General features: G+C 36.9%; 1 protein-coding gene across 1 annotated transcript; it reads right to left on the reverse strand.

Moving 5' to 3' along the window:
* Window positions 1-174: 174 nt before the first annotated feature.
* emilin1a (elastin microfibril interfacer 1a) lies at window positions 175-14,497 on the reverse strand. Its single transcript, XM_082146624.1, has 8 exons — window positions 13,990-14,497; window positions 8,028-8,147; window positions 6,998-7,149; window positions 4,701-6,758; window positions 3,396-3,512; window positions 3,269-3,286; window positions 3,013-3,147; window positions 175-2,928 (listed from the first exon to the last, which is right to left on the reverse strand). The coding sequence occupies exons 1-8, from the start codon at window positions 14,148-14,150 to the stop codon at window positions 2,597-2,599; spliced, it is 3,093 nt and encodes a 1,030-aa protein (XP_082002750.1). The 5' UTR covers window positions 14,151-14,497; the 3' UTR covers window positions 175-2,596.
* Window positions 14,498-18,999: the final 4,502 nt, after the last annotated feature.

Raw genomic sequence — 18,999 nt, forward strand, 5'->3', positions numbered from 1 at the left:
CCCGCGCTTTTTTTTAGCCAATGAGACTTTGGAGGGCGGGGCTTTGGAGGCCGAGCGAGCGTGTGATTGGTTGAAGGGAATCAGAACACTATCATAGTAGGCTACTTTTCCTAGTAAAATAAAAAAAATCTAAATCTAGGCTTTTTGAAAAATAACATCTTTACACAAAAAGAAAATTGTTAAAAAATATGTTTTATTTTATTAGAAACCAGCATTGCAAATATAGTGATGTATATCCAATACTCAACATTCAGTTTGGAAGAAGAAAATAATCTGAGGACTATTTGGATTGTACAACAGTCAGATACATTACATTGTTGATTTATAATACTGCTATGAAATACCTGTAGTGAGAAGCAAGGTGAAACTGTCAGATATGAACATATGGTTCAGGCTATGCCTAGACAGCTGATATAACCTGGTCCCGATTGCAAATTAAGCAAATCAGCCCCTACTGCAAAATGAATCATTTTGAAGTAATATTTATAAAGGCCTTTTAAGTAATTCCTCTCTTCTGAAGGTTTAAATGGACTGAATGGTCAAGGTTTGATCTCAGTCCTAGACTCTAGTGCAAAGTCCTTTAAATCCCTTTGTATTAAAGAAAACATTAGGCATAGACCACCAAGACAGCTAAGGTCACACAAATACATGTCTGGCAAAGATGCAGATTCTGAGCTGTTAGATTTGGTCTATTTAGAGAACATCTGCAGTCCAGAGAGACAAAATAAAAATCCATTGACAAAAAGATAGCCAGGATGAAATCTTTTCTGCATCTAGCATAAACAACTTTGATAGTTTTCTTTGGAAGAGTAACCAGAGGATGGGTTAGAAGTTTCTTGATCTAGCCTCTGGCATGGCTAAAAATGTCCCTCTCTGCACAGCCTGCTTTATTTGAATTCATCCTTTTATAGTTACTTTTCCAAATTTGGAGATTAAGTGTGAGATTAAGAAATGTGCTGCAAATATGAAAGAATAACACAGTGGGGAAATGGGGAATAATAGAAAATATCATGTCATGTGTAATATTTATTGCATCCATCTTGAGAAAAGATCTTTTATCGTTTTAAAATGAATTCCTTCTTCTTCAAGTGTATTTTAGTGAAGCTACACTGGTTGGCTGGTAAATGTAAAGGAACTGTTAGTGGGCGAAAAGGTACTTAACTGTATATTTATATAGATCTCTATACAAGCTTTTTTTTTTAAACACTTATACAAGCTTTAAATAAAGAACGTATATAGGCTAACTTTCTCGGCTTGGATTGGATTTCTCAGTCTTTTCTCAGTTGCTGGCAGATTGAACATCAGATCGTCTACGTACAGATACGTTTTTTTAAGCTGACAGAACCTTTTCAAACGTACAAACAACAAAATAGCCTGCTTCTGAAGGGTGTTTCCCACATAGTTGTGCTTATGTTCTGTCTTTTCTAAAAAAAATTAAACAACAAAATAATAAAAAATATTTACTATCCATGTATTTCTTTACTTGGGAAGTGCTGTAAATCCACTGTATTGTGCACATGTGAATACACTATATGCACTGCAATACACTGCCTACCTTTTTTATACTGTTATGTGGATATACTGTAAATTGTCTTTACAGAGTTCACAAGATGCATGCGCTGTGTAATCACTGATAAAAGACATTTGTGAGGTTTGTTTCTTACAATTCATTGTAGGTATATATACACCTTATCCAGCGCTCTTTTTGTTTTCTTTTTCAGTTTGAGAAACCACTGCAAACAATTCAGTGTGTGAGCAAACCAATCAAATGAATCAAACTGAATCATGAACAAATTCAGAATTTTTGCAAAACTATTAAATCAGAAGATTGCTTAATTCATGAATTTGGCATAACTAGTTCTGATTCTAAATAGCTGATAGAAATGACAATATTGCTGAAATATTATCAGGAAAAATCATTCTCAGTGTGGTATATGGTTATATACATTTTCAGACAAGGATTTATCAGTAATATTTACTGGGGAAAGAAATATTTCAAGGGTCTTGCAACGCTCCTGCTGACAACCACAAATTATCTTTATTTGCATAAAAAAAAATCTAATAATCACCTTCAAATATGTACTATGATGGAAGTTAATAGTTCAGATCTAAACACTGATGCAAATCAGTAATTTGACACTTCAAATAAAGATTGCGTAAGGTTAATGTATAATCATGTAAGATATTCCACTTGAGTCCTATCCCAGTTTGACAGTCACTCATTCTCATCTCTTCCGGAACGAATGACGTGGATGGGCTAGGTTTTTTAGAAGGAACTTTGCTGCTCCCAGCTGCATTTTAATAAAAACAAACATTGGCCACTCACAGTATATAAACATATGACTTACCATTCAAGAATAAAATGTAAAAAAAAAAACAACCATATACAAATTTCAGTTCATTGTTCTGATAATAGATAAATATAACGATCCTGTGTGTCCTCATGGCCTTTTATAAATGAAACCTGCATAAAATTTGTATCATAAACCTTATTCAACATTGAATATGTAAAAGTGTTCAAAAAAATAATAATTCACGATTTGTCCAGATACAAAGTTTTACATCTGATATGTCCTCACTGAGTCTCAGATGAGTCTTACAATCTGTCCTCTGTTTCCTCGTAGAGCAACATCCCACTGAAGATCGTCAGGGGCTCCACTGAGTGGGCAAGTTTACCTGTGACCAGGTCAATGCAGATAGTATCTCCCTCCTGCAGAGGAAGTATGATGTTGAAGATGACCAGGGAGCCAGGAGTGTGCCGTGCCTCGGCCATGGGTTTCTCAAGACCCTCAGGCTGATAGCCTGCCGAATCTCCACGGGCAATACCATAATTGGATTTAGACAAGACTGCCTCAATCTTCACATTCTTGTGACCTGTCAGGACTGCACTGAAGAAGTATCGCCCCTTCACAGGAGCAGTGAACAAACCTGTCAAAATACATTTGGTAAGAGCATTTATGATTATGACAATCCTTTATTCACATACAATATGCTTGTCTTTAACATACATACCTGTCTTTGGATTGTAGGCCTTTCTTTCATTGACGAGGATCTTGTTGAAGACTATAGTGCCTGCATTGTCTTGTGGTCGTGTGAGTGCTGCTGAGAATGACAGTCTTGGAACGTTGGCATCCTCTCCGGGAGGTCCTGGTAAGGACAAGAACAGACAAAACAACTTTTTAATTATATTTATTAATATAAAGTAAAATCATTTTACTGTAATAGTAGAAGAAAAAGTCATGGCAGTAGTAATAGTAAGAATACTGACCTTGTTCACCTCTGAGGCCTAAATAGGAGACAATTAGGAAAAATGTATAGGAAAATATTATTAATTTTGCCAGTTCTGTTAAAAAAAAATCATAAAAAAAAAATCATTCATTTACTCATTAATTTACCTGGAGGTCCTACTGGCCCCACTTTCCCTTGTGGTCCCTCTCTGCCTGGATTTCCTAGTGGCCCAGGAGGCCCTTTGGATCCTTTCTCTCCTTGAGGACCAGGTGGTCCAGGAGGTCCTGAGAATTGGCCCAAAAGTCATTGTAATAATTGCAAAAAATGCTGGCTGATATTTTAGATGGAGTGTAGCTTGTCACACAACAGGACAGTGTTTTATTTTGACTACACTAATGTATTTTTCCTCTCAAATGTCATGTTATGGCTGGTTATAGTAATGAGCGCACTACTGAGATAATAAATTATGTTTGAGATAATAAACAATCTTTCATAAATCTAAATAAGGAACACTTTTAGGAGTATCTTCAGGAAATATAACACAACCACTATATAACGACGACAAGGAACCATGCACTGAAGAAACTAAGGTCTTAAATACAAGGGAGAGCTAATGAACCGAACAAAAAGTGCATGATTAATTAGAAAATATGGAAACTAATAAGCGGAGGGGAACACAGGCAAACCAGTACAGGGAAAACAGAACACAATGACAATAAAACAGAACATAACCGTTACGCCAGACTTGACATTATTGTCATCAACATAATATTTAACATGACTCAAATAACACCTTATTTTATCCACATTGTATTTTCTTTTTCACAAGCAGAGATTTTTTATTTAGATATTCTTATGACAAAATATATCATTTGTTTTTGTCTTGATATGCACTATCGATCAACAGTTTGGAATAATTATGTTTTTTTTAAGACTCTTATTCTCACCAAGGCTGCATTTATTTGATCAATGTTGAAAACAGCTGTGCTTCTAATTTCTTTGTGGAAACCATGATCCATTTCCTTCAGGATTCTTTGATGAATAGAAAGTTAAAAAGAACAGCATTTATTTGAAATATAAATCTTTTTAAACATTATAAATGTTACTAAATTAATGTGTCCCTGCTGAATAAACATACTAATTTCTTTAAAAAATATTTTTTTTCAATGTTTGAATGGTAGTGTATCACATTTTCCACAAATATATTAAGCAGCACAACTGTTTTCCACATTGATAATGATAAGAAATGTTTCTTGAGCACCAAATCAGTATATTAGAATAATTTCTGAAGGATCATGTGACACTGAAGTCTGGAGTAATAAGGCTGAAAATTCAACTTTGCCATCACAGGAATAAATACAATTTTAAAATACATTCAAATAGAAAACTGTTAATAAAAGACTTCTTTCAAAAATATTTTTAAAAAATCGTACTTATTCCAAACTAGATAAGATAAATAGATAAGAACCTACCAGTAAAGTCCTGTTCAGTGAAGATCTGGAACTCCTTGAGAACGTGCAGTATGGAAGAGTTGAGGTTGTTCATCCTGCCACGAATGTTCTCTAAGTGAACATCATGAATGCTGTTGATGGTCTCACCGTGTGAGATAACTGTGGAGTTTAGGTCATTAACACACGTCCAAAGCCCAGAGACATGTTTGCTCAGGCCATCTTTGATAGTCTGAAGGTTCACTGACAAGGAATCCAGTCTACTGCAGACATCCTCCAACTTCGAGAGTCTCTTATCCAGCCCTTCTCGAGAAAGTTTGCATTCTCCCATTTCAATCATCAAATTGCTGTTAAAGCTACTGATGCCGTCAAAACGTCCTTTACTGTCTTCTTTGTGCTTGTTAAAATCATCCTCAATCTGATCTAACTCTGAGTAAATTTTGTCCTTAGACCTGTTCAGATCAGAAATGGAGATGCCGTGGTTCTGTATGGTGTTCCTGAAGCCTTTCAGAGTGTCATTGATGGAGCTGAACGTTTGGATTACTCCTGTGAGCTCACCCTGAATGGACTTGAGGTCTTTGCCAAGCTTGCGAGTTATGGTGTTTTGATTATCTATGTTCCTCTTATGGTCAGTCATACTGTTCATGCATTGGCCTGTGCATTTCTCTACCTCTTCTTTCAATTTGCCCACTTCCTCCTGGAGGTTTGAGCATACCTGCGAGCAAACATACTCATCTGAATCTACCTTTTTGCGTAAATCTGTAAGTTCTCCCTGGAACGTATTAAAAGAATAGCTGGTTATGTTTCTTATTTTTTTTAGCTCGCTCTCTATCGTACTACATATGTCGCAATCACGTCCCATATTCTCCACATCGGTGATGATTTGGTTAAAGTGTTCTCCATTTTGTCCTGTCAGATCCTTAATTTTTTGAACGTCATGGCTTAGATCTTCAATACGGTCAAATAAGGAGTCACCAGACACACTTAATTCCTTTAGCTTGGTGTCAAACTTCTTAATGTCCTCCTCATTGCCAAAAACCTTCCATTCCAGGCTTTTCACAGTATCTGCTGTCTCACTCCCTTTTGGACCGCACGTCTCTGTGCACAAATTAATCGCTGATTTAAGTCCACTGTCGAGATCATTTGTTTTGTTCCCTAACCGTTCCAGGTTATTTTTGTGATCGTTAATGAAACGTTTCAAGTCTTGGATGCCTATTTCCATGGTAGATATTCTATAACCATGATCATCATTTCGATTGAGGACAGAGTTTTTTATCTGGCCGATCTCTCTCTGGACAAACTCCTTCATACTTGTTTCAGTATGGGAGCATTTTTGCTCAGTTTTTCTCACAGTCCCGTTCAGTCTTCTCTCCAGGTCTCTAAGACGACTGTTCAGTTTTTCATCAAGTGCTTTTCCCCGACCACCATTCCCATTGCCTGATCCTCTCAACTCTTTTTCAAGACGTCCTCTAAGGATATCATACGTCTCTGCAGTCGAACTGACCTTCCTCTCAATGGCACTAAGTCTCCTGTCAAGATCGCTCAGGGAATCACAGCAACTCTGAGAGCGTGACAGTTCCCTCTCAAGCATCTCTACAGTTTGACGGTGGTGCTGCTCCATCACACTGATGTGCTTCTCCAGCGCTCGGATCCTCTCTCTGTCTTCCTGCTGTTGCCTTTGCATGCTCTCCACTCCAGCTTGGCAAGACGAGCAAGACAGTGTCACTCGCCGTTCCAGCTCCCTGAGAATCTCCTCTTTAAATGTGCTATACCGACTATCCAATTCGTTCCCAATTCCATTGCTGCCCACAAGGTGGTTGTTGATGCTGGTGAGGGTCTTGTCATGGACCTGTGTCATGTTGTCCAGCATGTCCAGTTTGGTCTGGATGCTGTGAATGGTGTCCTTCATCCCTGACTGGGCAGCGTCGGCTAGATTGTTGCCGCCACTGATGCCTTCCCTTCGAGATTCCTCGTGCATTTTCTTATTCATGTTGTGTACGGTTGACTGGAGGTTGTGAAGGTCTTTATTCAAGCTTTGAATTTGTTCCTCAAGTTGTTTAATCTTGCTGTTGTCACTTCTCCCTATGAATAACATTGATTAACATTGAAGTTATTTAACATTTACTAATTCAGTAAGCACATTACCTTCCTGTTTTAACCCTAGAATGCATGACCCATGACCCATTATACCTATAATGTTTTTTGATTAAGACATAAAATAAAAACAGAATGCTGCAGCAATTAAAATATTCTCAAAATCACAACCTAGCAGATCTATTTGACTCCCTTTATGCATTCTAGGGGGAAGTGTAACACCATACCTTCTTCACCGGTATGTCTGCCACTGCTGTCCTGTGTGGCAGAGGAGCCTTCACTACAATCATCACCTGAGTAACCATGACAGCACTTCCATTCCATCTCTGTGACCATTTTATAGGCAACCTTGTACCGTGGTCTTCTAAAAGTCCGATACCTGTGGTGTGAGATATTTTGTCATATTCGGTTCTAACAAGAGCTGAAACTATGAATATGAACTATATGTATACTAGTCCAACTTGACTTTTTTGTTGTAAAATTGAAGATTTAATATGTGTGTACTTTTCTGACATTTATGAAAATGGAGACTTAAAGCTGACAAGTTTAATTCAATCCTCTTTCACAACTTTAACCGGAGCGTCTCTAATGGCACTGCTCAAGTAGGCAGATAGCAAATATTTCTGTTACGTTCATATCCTAGGCTATGTATCGCTTTTCAGAAGGCCACAACTCTGTGAGGAAACAGCACAATAAAGGCCTGTTCTTCATTTTCTTAGAGCTGTTGTTTCTGGGCATGTTTTTGTTATATTATTCAGTCAAAGCTTTCAGTACATCATTAAAATCTTTGAAAGTGTTTGCTTTGCTCTGGCAAGCCTCTTGTGTGTCTTACTTAACTTTCAAGTGCACTTGTTGCTATTATTAGAACATTGTTTATACTCCATTCATTCTTGTGATGTGGCTTCTGTATAGGGGACTAGTATTATGGCTGTCTTTGAAGATCTTGGATAAAACTGAGGTTTACTGAGACCTAAGAAAAAGGTCAACTTCATCTTGGACTTATGGCTGAAATTTGTTCTCAAAAAATTATTAAAATTACAACATTACAAGTAACTTGTACATTAGCAGTTTCATCAGAGACAGATTTCTGTCTCAATTTCTCTCCAATCTCATTCCACAAATAGTTTGGTGGACATGCATCCCGCTGAGAGAGGGACATTGGCCAAAACTTTCCAGTTTGACACTGTCATAATAGCTAGTGGTAACCAAGATTAAATGAAATGCAGTTTGGCAGTGTTTTTGCTCATGAATACTTACAAAACCACATGGGAACATTGGCCCCAAGGACAGCGCTGGTATTCAGGTTTCACATAGGTCTCCACTCCATCTTCCATTACACAGCTTACAGTCCTTGTCACTACGTAGGCACACCAGTTTCTGTTTGTGTACAAAGCATTGGCAAATTATTATTCTTAAGGCTTCGTTTCAAATGGTTGAGGACTGCCATCTTCATTGTAGACATAACTAAATAAAAAAGTTATCTGTAATAAAAGTACAAATAATTGGCCTTCAAAACCAACACTTTCCTCCAATGACACCAACAAAGCATCACATCAGTGCAACCAGTTAGCAAGGTTATGGCAGCATTAGGGTTGGCAACAAGAGCTGGTCCTTATTCAAATTCCCCCTTCACCAAGAGTTTGATTGTCAAGCGATCTGACCAATCATAACACCGACAAACAAACCAGATCTGTTGTGACACATTAAAGAGCCAGAAAACAGTATTTATTGTTTGAACTTCTTAAAAAATGACAATTTGAAAGCTGAGACTTTGTTTCACACCAAAAGTAACCTGTCTTGTCTGTTGGTCAGTGTCCTCTTTACTCCTCTTTATGTGAGAATGTGATGTTTGGCGTGAGAGCGCCATGGCTTGTCGGACATAGCAACAGTAACTATGGGGGACGGGTCTTTGCGTTGTACATTCTGTTCAATTAAGAGCATGCGCAATCTTCTACTGATGTGAAAATGGCCAACTATCTGACAGAGTTCCCTGCACTACTGAACAACACCGCTACTAAATCTACTGGGTGAAACAGACACGCATGGCTGATTCACAAACAAATGACTCCAGTTCTTTTTAGTGAGACAAAACATTCAGCGCATGTATATTCAGACCACTAAACAAATGTCTCTTATAAACCACTTATTTTTGGTAAATCAAAACTTACAGCTGACCAGTGTAGTCTGATTCCCGAATGAGAGACTCTAATGATGAATCAAACATACACAACTATGGCTTTTATTATTACTATGTGCAAGGCTGCGTTGTAATTATATAAATAGTCTGACGTGCTACATCACGTTTCATCATTTGTTACCATGGATCACAAAACCAGTCACAAGTAGCAAGGGTATATTTGTGGCAATAGCCAACAATACATTTTATGGGTCAAAATTATCGATATTTCTTTTATGCCAACAATCATTAGGCTATTAAGTAAAGAGATCATGTTCCGTCACCGTGAAGATATTTTGTAAATTTACTACCGTAAATATATAAAACATTTATTTTTGTGAGTGAATGCAGCACAATTGCGAACATAAATGGACAACCAAATATTGTCATATCCTAACAAACCATACATCAAAGCTTATTTATTCAGCTCTCAGATGATGTATAAATCTCAATTTAAAAAAATTGACCCATGTGACTGGTTTTGTGGTCTTAGGGTCACATTTGGTGTTTGCAGTTTATTGGAGAGGCTTGGTTCACAGTAAATGCTGTTTCAGATGAAGTACATCTTTGCAATAGCTGTTAGGTCACTTATTATGACTGCCATCTTCCCAAATTTGTACACAAAAAAAAAAATCTTCCTGGGTTTTTCCACCAAAATAAAAGCACTAAGATTTAAGATTGAAAGGTAAGAAATTAAGACAGCAATAATTTGTAAATCTCGATTATTATTTTTAAATAAATTTTTTTTTACTTAACAGTACAATAGTAATACATTTCTTTTTTTCCCCCTATTTTTAATACATTTCATTTAAATAATCCCCCTAATTTAAATTACAGTCAAATTTATTTTTTAACAACAATAGTAATAATAATAATAATACTAATTTTAATTATTATTGTTGTTGTTCTAGTATAGTTATTGAATGGGTAAAAAAAAAAAAAGGTTATCCTTCTTTGTCTTTACCCTGATTAATGAATTGAATATATTGGCACATTTTTGTTTGTTTAGTAATGTCGCCTCTAAAAAAACTGTGAAAAGTATCTAAAAAGTCTCTGTAAACACACCTTTTGCAAGGATTGTTTTACATTTATTTATTACTGAAATGATCTCATCATTTGGCATTGCATTTCTTTTCTTTTTTTTTCTTTTTTACAAATATTTATTCCTTAAAAGAACTAAAAAACAAAAATTGTAAATGGAACCGATAAGGAACTGAAATCGTTAAAGCAACACTAAGGAAATTTTTTTACCTTAAAATAATGTTTCCAAAATCGTATCAGTGGTTCATCAAGTCGTAACAGGGTGAAGGCACTTCTGGATTCGCTTTGCAGCCCTATATCTGCTATAACCACACTATGCAAGTTTGCCAAACCGGGTCGCGTTTCTGTAGTTTGAATGAGACATAAGAAAACTACAAATTTGACTTGCTTTACGTTAAGCGTTACAATAGTCATTATTTAGTTTTTCTTCGTTTCTGATGTCGCAATACATCATACTTTCATGAAATCTTGTAACATACTCTACCTTGTCTGTGGACATCGTTCATTCCAAAGCCGGTGCTAGATAAACAGCGAGCGTGCGTGCGACAGTAGCTGCGGTAGGCTAAATTATTTACGACAGCGGTAATGGAAAATTCCGCTTGCAACCTGTAGGGAGACCGAAGAGAAAAAGTTCCTTAGTGTTGCTTTAAGAGGAATCAGAATTGGAAACTTCATGATTCTTCATGATTCCAATCCAGCTTATCAAAAAAAAATAAGAGTTTATTTGGTTTTCAGACATTTTTTGTCACTTGGGTTTATTTGATGTATATATCTTAAACATCCACCTATCCTGTGAGAGAATGAGGGGAGAGATATCGCCATTCTGCTCAAATATATACATCTGCTCTGGGCACATATAGTATTTATTTGGAATAAATACTTCATATAATACAATGGATAATACTATATTTAAAAAAAAAATTCTATATGGTAAACAAAAGATACTTATTTTTGTTCATGTGGAATTATCTTCATATTCAATGAGAGTTTAATGTAGTTTCCCCAACACCTTGGAGAGCTGTATGATTTAAAAACACATTTTCTGATTAAAGTGATAAATGATGCTGTTTTCTCAGGGAGCTTGTTTAGATGGAATCGAAACCAGGCTGGAATCCAATGTGACTGGTTCATTAAAATAACTCATTGAGCCTGGTTAGTCATTCGTTATCATGAGCAGTGCTGAGACTGGAATGTCTCGATGCATCAACTGCAAGTGCTTTGCTCTCACACATACAAATAAATGGGGCCCAGACACTCAGAGTACACAAGTTCAACACGGACATCTTCACCACAGACAACCGTGCTTTTCAAATTCTATACTCACTCAATCTCAGACAAGGTGCATTTATTTGTGTTTCTGTGGACCTAAATATTGACTAAGTCTTTTCATCATGCATTATAAATACAAAATGTTGTGTTTGTTTGTAAAATAGTGTGAAATATTTATATGTATATCCTACTGTGTAGCCTATGTAAATTTGGATTGAGTGTGTGATGAAAGAGCTTGTATAGACATTCTGAATATAACCCAACATTAATAGCAAATTTATGGATGGATTTATGGACGTGTGCACATGCATTAATTAGGACACGCATACAAATTGTGGTATTTGGGGTAGACAACTAAAGAGTGATGGCAGTAGAACACTGAGCCATTGTTTCTGTTGGAGTCTGGGGGTGGTTTAAGAAAAAAGAAAGACAAAGGCCTGGGTCCATGTATACCAATGAGAAAAAAAGGAAATAGTGGTTCTCAGCTTTATCAAATTTGAGAGAGGAAAAGTAAACAAAAACTTTGGAGTCACAATGGCTTCTTTGTCTCATATGTACACAAATCCATTTTGATTGTGTTCAAGATCAGTCTTAAGAATGAGTTCCAGTGAACAGAATTCTTGTATTCTTGCTCCCGGTTTAATTACCACACAATGGTTGCTCAGGATTGGAAGCAGTATACTTTTTTTGGTGTTGGAAAGAACTCTGTCTGTAAACACTTCCAGTCATTTAATTATTTTTAAGACACTGCACCTGCCAGCATACATTTTTATACAAGAATAAAATTCATTGCTTAGCCATAAAAACAAGAAGACCCAGACGCAAGTGTCAGGCCTGTGCCACTCAGACTCAAGAACATCCAGCTGAAGGCGACTGAATATAAACACCTTCCCTCAAAGGATAAAAATCCACAGGGCCCAATTTGGCAAGGAATGAAGTATCACTTCAACATCTCAAGCAGAAACAGAACTTGGACGGAAATAATAGCGAGAATACACAGTAACAGGGCAATGTATTGCTACGCTCAAAAGAGAAACCGTGGGTAGGCCTGCAGGGTAATTGAGTTATCCATACAAACAAAGCTCAAATATATTTAAGCAAGCTGTCTAAAGGCAGATTAGATTTTCTGCATGCAATCTAAAGGTCACCTTTTGAAAATCTGTTTTCACGGTTTTCCCCTACTAGACTTATTTTCAGACTTTTTCCACATTGAATGATACCAATACATCATTAATGTGCAGAACCACAGAAATTCATATAAAGCCCAAATACCTTTTTACATTGTCCAAAATATCTCTGTACAAAGATTAGCATTTGGCTTGGTCAGTGTCCCTACATTGCTCCCATATCATATTTACTTGTTATATCCAGTTTCACAAACGTTTGCAATTATGGGTAAGAAAGTGTGTATTTCCCATTTGAAATCTAAATGATTTACATAAAGTTGAGCTCAGCAAACTGTTTTGTGAGATGCTTACACAATCTCCCAACAAGCAAACACTGTGCACACATTTGCTGAGGCTACTTACATATATGTATACAGACTTTACATCAAAGCTGAAACTAACAAAGTTTCTGCAATGTGATAAGTTTTGTCATAGCAGGAACTACTTAGGTTTATGTTTCCGGCCAATGCATCTCAGAGTGCAAGAAGCATTTGACAAAACAAATTTGTTAAAAGGTAAAGCCTCCTGTAATATTACAGTGTGTATGTATATATATATATATATATATATATATATATATATATATATATATATATATATATATATATATGGTTCTTTCAGTCTTTCATGCAGAGAAATAGCAAATAGCATAACAAAATTTGTCAGCATAAAATATTCATTTTACTGGCAACTGACACATTTGTTCTGCTGGACTGAAAGCATTTGTGCATACCAGCTATTCATTGGGCATAATGTGGACTGACTCAGTACAACTCGATCAAAAGTAGAGGGGCAAATGATATCATCCAAGATATTGGACAGACAGGAAACATGACACACTGTGAAGGAGGGTTTCAGCTACCACAAGTCGTGTAATATTTCACACATCTGTAAAAACAAAACAGAGTTCAAACAGCTTTAAGCAGTGGTGCCAGGGGCCAACACATTCTTTCCCGCAGAACCTCTGTACACCACTGGGTTGTGCTAATGCCAGGATAAGTGCACTTAAGGTCTTCACCGTTTGGCCTCCTTCCCATTGCACATGCATTGACGTCTGCTTAGTAATGCCAAAAAAGGGAAGACCTGTCCAACAGTAGCTCACGCTGGCAGGACTAGAGTCTGTGATTTCATACTGGTCTTAGTGACCAGAAACTAGTAAACTCATAACAGCATGAACTTATATTTGCAATATTAGCATATCAGCTCCGTGTAAGACAGGTGGGCCTATGTGTGACACACCACGTGATCTTGAAAAAACAGCTTGAATGTTAATAAGCAATGGTACACTACTTAATGAAGTGCTTTGACAGTTGACCAGTTGATCAGAGTAATTTCAGATTATTTTATTAATATAAACATGTAGTAGAACATATCTCTAAAATCAGTTCATTTGGATGTTAGGCCCACCACATGAAGGACATTTATTTTACATGACAAAGTGTACAGTGTACATTTTTTTTATTTTTCAGTGTACAAATGTATTACTTATTATTATTAATATGATTTAATTATCAAATGATCAACTCAGACCTGTTGTTGCTAAAATGAAAACTCGTTTGTATCTTACCTATGTCTACTGGTCACCTTAGATCCACTCTGTGCAGCAGATACAGACTGACTCTCATCCACATGTTGAGTGTATCGTGATGCGTAGGTTCCCGCTCCCCAAATATCTCCGGGCAAAATCAGAGCCAACATAGCGAATAAGTAAACAAAATATAGTGCCATGACTTAGAAGTAAACAGAATTTAAAAATGCGATCGTTAAAAAAAGTACATCCAAAAACTTAAACGTAGAAAATCCGACTTGTAGGCTACACACCGAGCGCAGTCCAACAGCCCCGCTAACTCTCCATGAGTCGATGTTCAGCACTGATATTTCATAAAGTTCTGTGTAGCAAAATGTTTATGCCCCGCTGTCATCATTTCGCGGAGTGTCCATTAATCGCAAAAGATGCTCCCGTCAGTTTCCCCATGACACACGGTCCGCAGTCAAACCCTGATGAGAAGTGTCCGGTTTTTTCTCTCTTACTCGTCTGCCCAGTCATAATGTGAAAACTGCCCTGAACAGATCCAAAACTCTCTCTCTCTCTCTCTCTCTCTCTCTCTCTCTCTCTCTCTCTCTCTCTCTCTCTCTCTCTCTGGAAGGAACCACTCTGCTTTAAAATTTTGGGTCCCTCCTGGATTTCTTTTCAAATGTGAGCATAAACTCTAATTATAACAGACATATAACTGTTATCTATTTAACCCATTGTCTTTTCATTACTCTTGACTGGTGGGAATTTGACCCACTTTTAAAAAGAAAATCATTTATGACTGCTCACATTTGTTTGTAAATTCCTAATATATACCAGGGGTTTTCATTCTTTTTGCCTAATAAGATCTCCAAATATGATGATGGGTAGCTATAGCCTATATACTTTCATGTACTACTCATTTATAATGTGTGTGGCTTCAATGGCTTTTTATACTGTCGCCATATTGAAATATTTGCTAGTTGACATTGCATGTTCTTCAACCTGCTATTATGGTTAGATGTATAAACCTGAAGATAAACATTTTCAATTAAATTCAGATTCATATTTGTAAAGCCCTGTGTTAAAAAAATTATATATAAAAAAAAAACTGTGCTAAAAATAGTTTTATAATTATTTAAAAGTGCAGTATGTAATATTGATTGAAAGCTAGTGGTTGAAATGGGTACTGCAGTCCCCCCAAAAAAGTGTTTCTTATTTTAATATTTAATTATTTCCTGCCAACTGTCAAGTAGCGGGCGGGATCATCACACAGACTAAAACAAAAACAGCCATTCCGACACGGAACGCACAATTTAAAGTAGAATAATTGGCTGTAGCATTGTTTTTCGGAGAAACAAGTATGTCATTTTAGCATGTTTCCTAAATCGCAAACATATTATGGTATTTTTATGCTTTAGTGCAGTCAAAAAAAGTACATGCACCTTTAAAGTTGTAACATGACAGCCCTAAAAAAAAACTAAAAAAAACAACAAAGATAAAAAAAAAAGTTTCTGCTCTCTCAAATTTTCTAAACCCCGGTTTAAAAAACCCTGAAATACACAAAAGGGAAAGAAGAGACCCAAGCTGTCCCAGTTCTGGCCTGGAATTCACTGAACAGTTTCCTCTGATCTCAAGGTTGCTGAGATAGCATCACATATAATTGCTGTGATCTTAAAGCAATGCCAAAGGGAGGATCCAAGCTGTTAAGAGACATGACCTAACCTATCCTAACCATCAAAGATTGTTCCGGTCTACTGGACCAGAATAACAGCCTCAGCAAATTTTCATCCCTAGCCGCATCTCTTGTCTAAGTCAAGTTTTGTCTTAAGAGAGTGGCTAGACATCAGCATTGAGGACTATGACAACTTGTGGTGTCTCAGTTATGACAGTGATAATGTAAGAACCCAGGCAGACAGCAGTTGAAACATTCAAGGTTAGTTTAAGTGAGGTCTTTCTTCTTGGCCAGATGTGAGGAAAAAGTGTGTGAATGCAAGTGTGGTGTGTTTTGAATTCCCTTCCACAGTTTGATCTAAAAATCTGTGTGTGTAAAAGCACACATCTCATTAGTAACATTTTCTCTTTTTTTTTTACCAAACTCTGTTTGCATCAGACAGATTCTAATTTCTTTTATTCCGTGTCTGTCTACCACAGAGAGCGAAAGACACTTTTGATGAATCATTTTAATATACATTGCATTTTGATGTCATTTAACCACTAGACAGCATTTTCCAGTTTCTATTTGAGTTTAGTCTGCATTATATACTCCGATTTCCCTTTAAACCTGCATGGCTGTGTAGACTTTAGCCAACACTGGATCTTCCCAACTTTCATTTTGAAACTGAAAGCACTGTTAAGTCCCTGGACTTTGTACAACAGATTAAAATTCCTGAGGGAACAGTTTATTTGCAATCAGTGAACAAGAACTGTGGTACACAACACGGAACAAACTGGGGGTGTTGTGGTAGTCACATTCTTCTCAGGGATTCACAGAGATATTTCTGAGAAATGATGAAGACATGGGTTATGTCCCTTTTATTAAGCTTTATTTTTGGCCTTTTATGAATATACATGAGACAGGAAGCAATGGAAAGGAGAGAGAACAGGACAGGCAAAGGACTTCGAGCCAGAACTTGAACTAGGGTCGCCTGAAGCACAGGCTATTGCTCTGACAACATATGAGTTTTTGTATTCAAAGAAGTCTTAAAGAAATAAGTTTAACCAAAAATTAAAAATCTGTCAAAATTTTTTCACCCAAAGCTTTCCAATGTCCAGCATTCGTACTTTGAGAACCAAAGTATCATAGAAGTCATCCATATATCTTGTGCACTGTATTACAAGTCTTCCTATAGCCATATGATACTGTAGTTTTATGTGACAAAACAGATTTTTCCCTCCTGTGAGCTGTGAACCGGAGAATTTGATTCATGAATCCGATAAACTCATGAATCCGATAAACCCGATTCATGAGCAAATGACTCAAATCGGTTTTGTGAACCGTTTGTGAACTTAAAAGAATGACTTATCTCATAAGCTGTCATGAATGTGCAAAGAATGGAACAACATGAAGGTAAATCATTTAATTTTGACTGAACTATGCCTTTAAATATTTTTTTACAGACCCTCATTAATCCTACACATCAGCCTCCTTTCCCTGAAACAGTTTTTTCTGAAGTTCAAGTATGTTTACATTCTTTCTGTCTTGACCTGCCATCCTAACACCAGTGGGTCATGGCATTTTGTTTGGTTTAGTTGTGAGTGTTATATGTATGTTGTTATTTTACACTTAGAAACAGCCCAAGAATGCCAGTGATTGCCACCCACCACCAATATATATTTTACAAGATCACAGTAGTTGCACGATTTAAAAAAACAAAACAAATACTACTTGAATTCACGGTCGGTTAGTTTAATAGGAGTCATCGAGAGCCGTTAAACCCCAGTGCACTGCCCTATGGTTTGCCTCCATCATGCTGTCAGAGTCTCTGCACACATTCCAAAAGTTAACATAAATACATTCAATCAACCTCAATGACAGCTGCACTCCCCGCAACACAGTCCCGTTAAAACTAATCTCTGGGATTTGACTCGTTGCTTCTGAGAGCACAGTCTGTCTTTAACTGGAAGGGATTATTTTCACTGTGTCATGACATTGCTGCTTGCCTCCTCAGACATGGGATAATCCTCAACTCATGATTTAAGTGGCCTTAAAGCTCCAATATGTAACAATTTTGTAATAAAATTTCCGAAAATAACTTGCACAGTGTGATATATTTCCTCCAGTTGTGTACTTACAATATCTCAAAAGTCTCCAAAGATTTTTTATTACAGAGAAATTCCGATTTTAAATAACTGTCCGTCCCGGAAAAGAAATGTCGCCTCTCAGTGACGCAATGTCCGCACTATCCTTTTTTTTTTCGGTGTGGACCATGTGATATTCCACCACACCGGAATATCACATGGTCAAATGCGATGTGGTGGTTATAGCGTTATAGCCATAGACTGTATGGTTATAGCTGTTATGGATCACGATTACTCTTTGGCGAGTATTGAAGTGCCCACAAAACGAAAGCGTCCATATTCGGATACACGCAGACTGTGTGACAAACGGAGGAATAAAACCCGGATAAATATCGGCCAGGCGTTTTCGAGATGGAGAGAGCAATTAAACACAATTCTCCTTTTTGTATTATGCATGTACAAAATTACCATAATACGTTTTCAGATATTTAGGAAACCATGCTAAGTTCACATATTTGTTTCTTTGAAAAACAATGTTACAGCCAATTATTCTACTTCCGTGTCGGAATGTCTATTTTTGTTTTGGTCTGTGTGATTCTGCCCACTGCCAATTTATTCACCCATTGGTATTTCGACACCCCGGGTTGCCAGCTGGCGGAAAACACAGCGTATTGTAGCCACGGAGGCCAGCAAATGAACTAGGTCAGAGATCGCAGATTCTACCCGACCTAAAAAGCCTCGGCATCCATCTAAAAAGCTCTACGTCCAGAGGCATATTAAAACGCGGATGAATCAACTCATAAACTTACAGTGTAAGTGCTCTTCACCTTCCATTGTCCATTGCGTGTTCTCAAACTAGCAACCCACATGAGTGTCGAGTCTGAGGAGGAGGGTGCGGGAGAAACAACCCTCTCCAATATTTTGCATTTGGACTGCCGTACCCATTTCAACCACTAGCTGTCAATATTACACACTGCACCTTTAAATTAATTAAAAATGAACCTACATTATAAAAACTGACCTGAGACCAGTTAAAACCATATACACTAATTCATGGATGTTTTTTATTGCTAGGCTGATTGTTTTAGACATGGTGGTAATGGACTATAATGTTACATTTTTCTTGTAAGCTATATAAAGGTAAAATTATTAAATAATTTCAAATCAAATCAATACTCCATGTCCATTATCTGAGTAGCCATTTAATATGAGGGGTAATTTACTTAAAATACGATTCAATTAAACTGTTTTCCGGAGAAACATGATGGTACTAATACTAAAGCAAAAGAAACAAAAGAACACCCACCTGTAACATATGTGTTC

This window comes from Leuciscus leuciscus (genome assembly GCF_965113295.1).
Source record: "Leuciscus leuciscus genome assembly, chromosome: 19".
Classification (NCBI taxonomy): domain Eukaryota; kingdom Metazoa; phylum Chordata; class Actinopteri; order Cypriniformes; family Leuciscidae; genus Leuciscus; species Leuciscus leuciscus.

Bases quoted from the DNA above. Each gene is read 5' to 3' on its own strand.
- emilin1a (XM_082146624.1), bottom strand. From the start codon at position 14,150: ATGGCACTATATTTTGTTTACTTATTCGCTATGTTGGCTCTGATTTTG. The intron at 7,150-8,027 runs GTAAGTATTCAT...CTCACACCACAG, and splicing joins CAATGTTCCCATGTGGTTTT to GTATCGGACTTTTAGAAGAC. The intron at 3,513-4,700 runs GTAGGTTCTTAT...GCCAATTCTCAG, and splicing joins CACTGAACAGGACTTTACTG to GACCTCCTGGACCACCTGGT.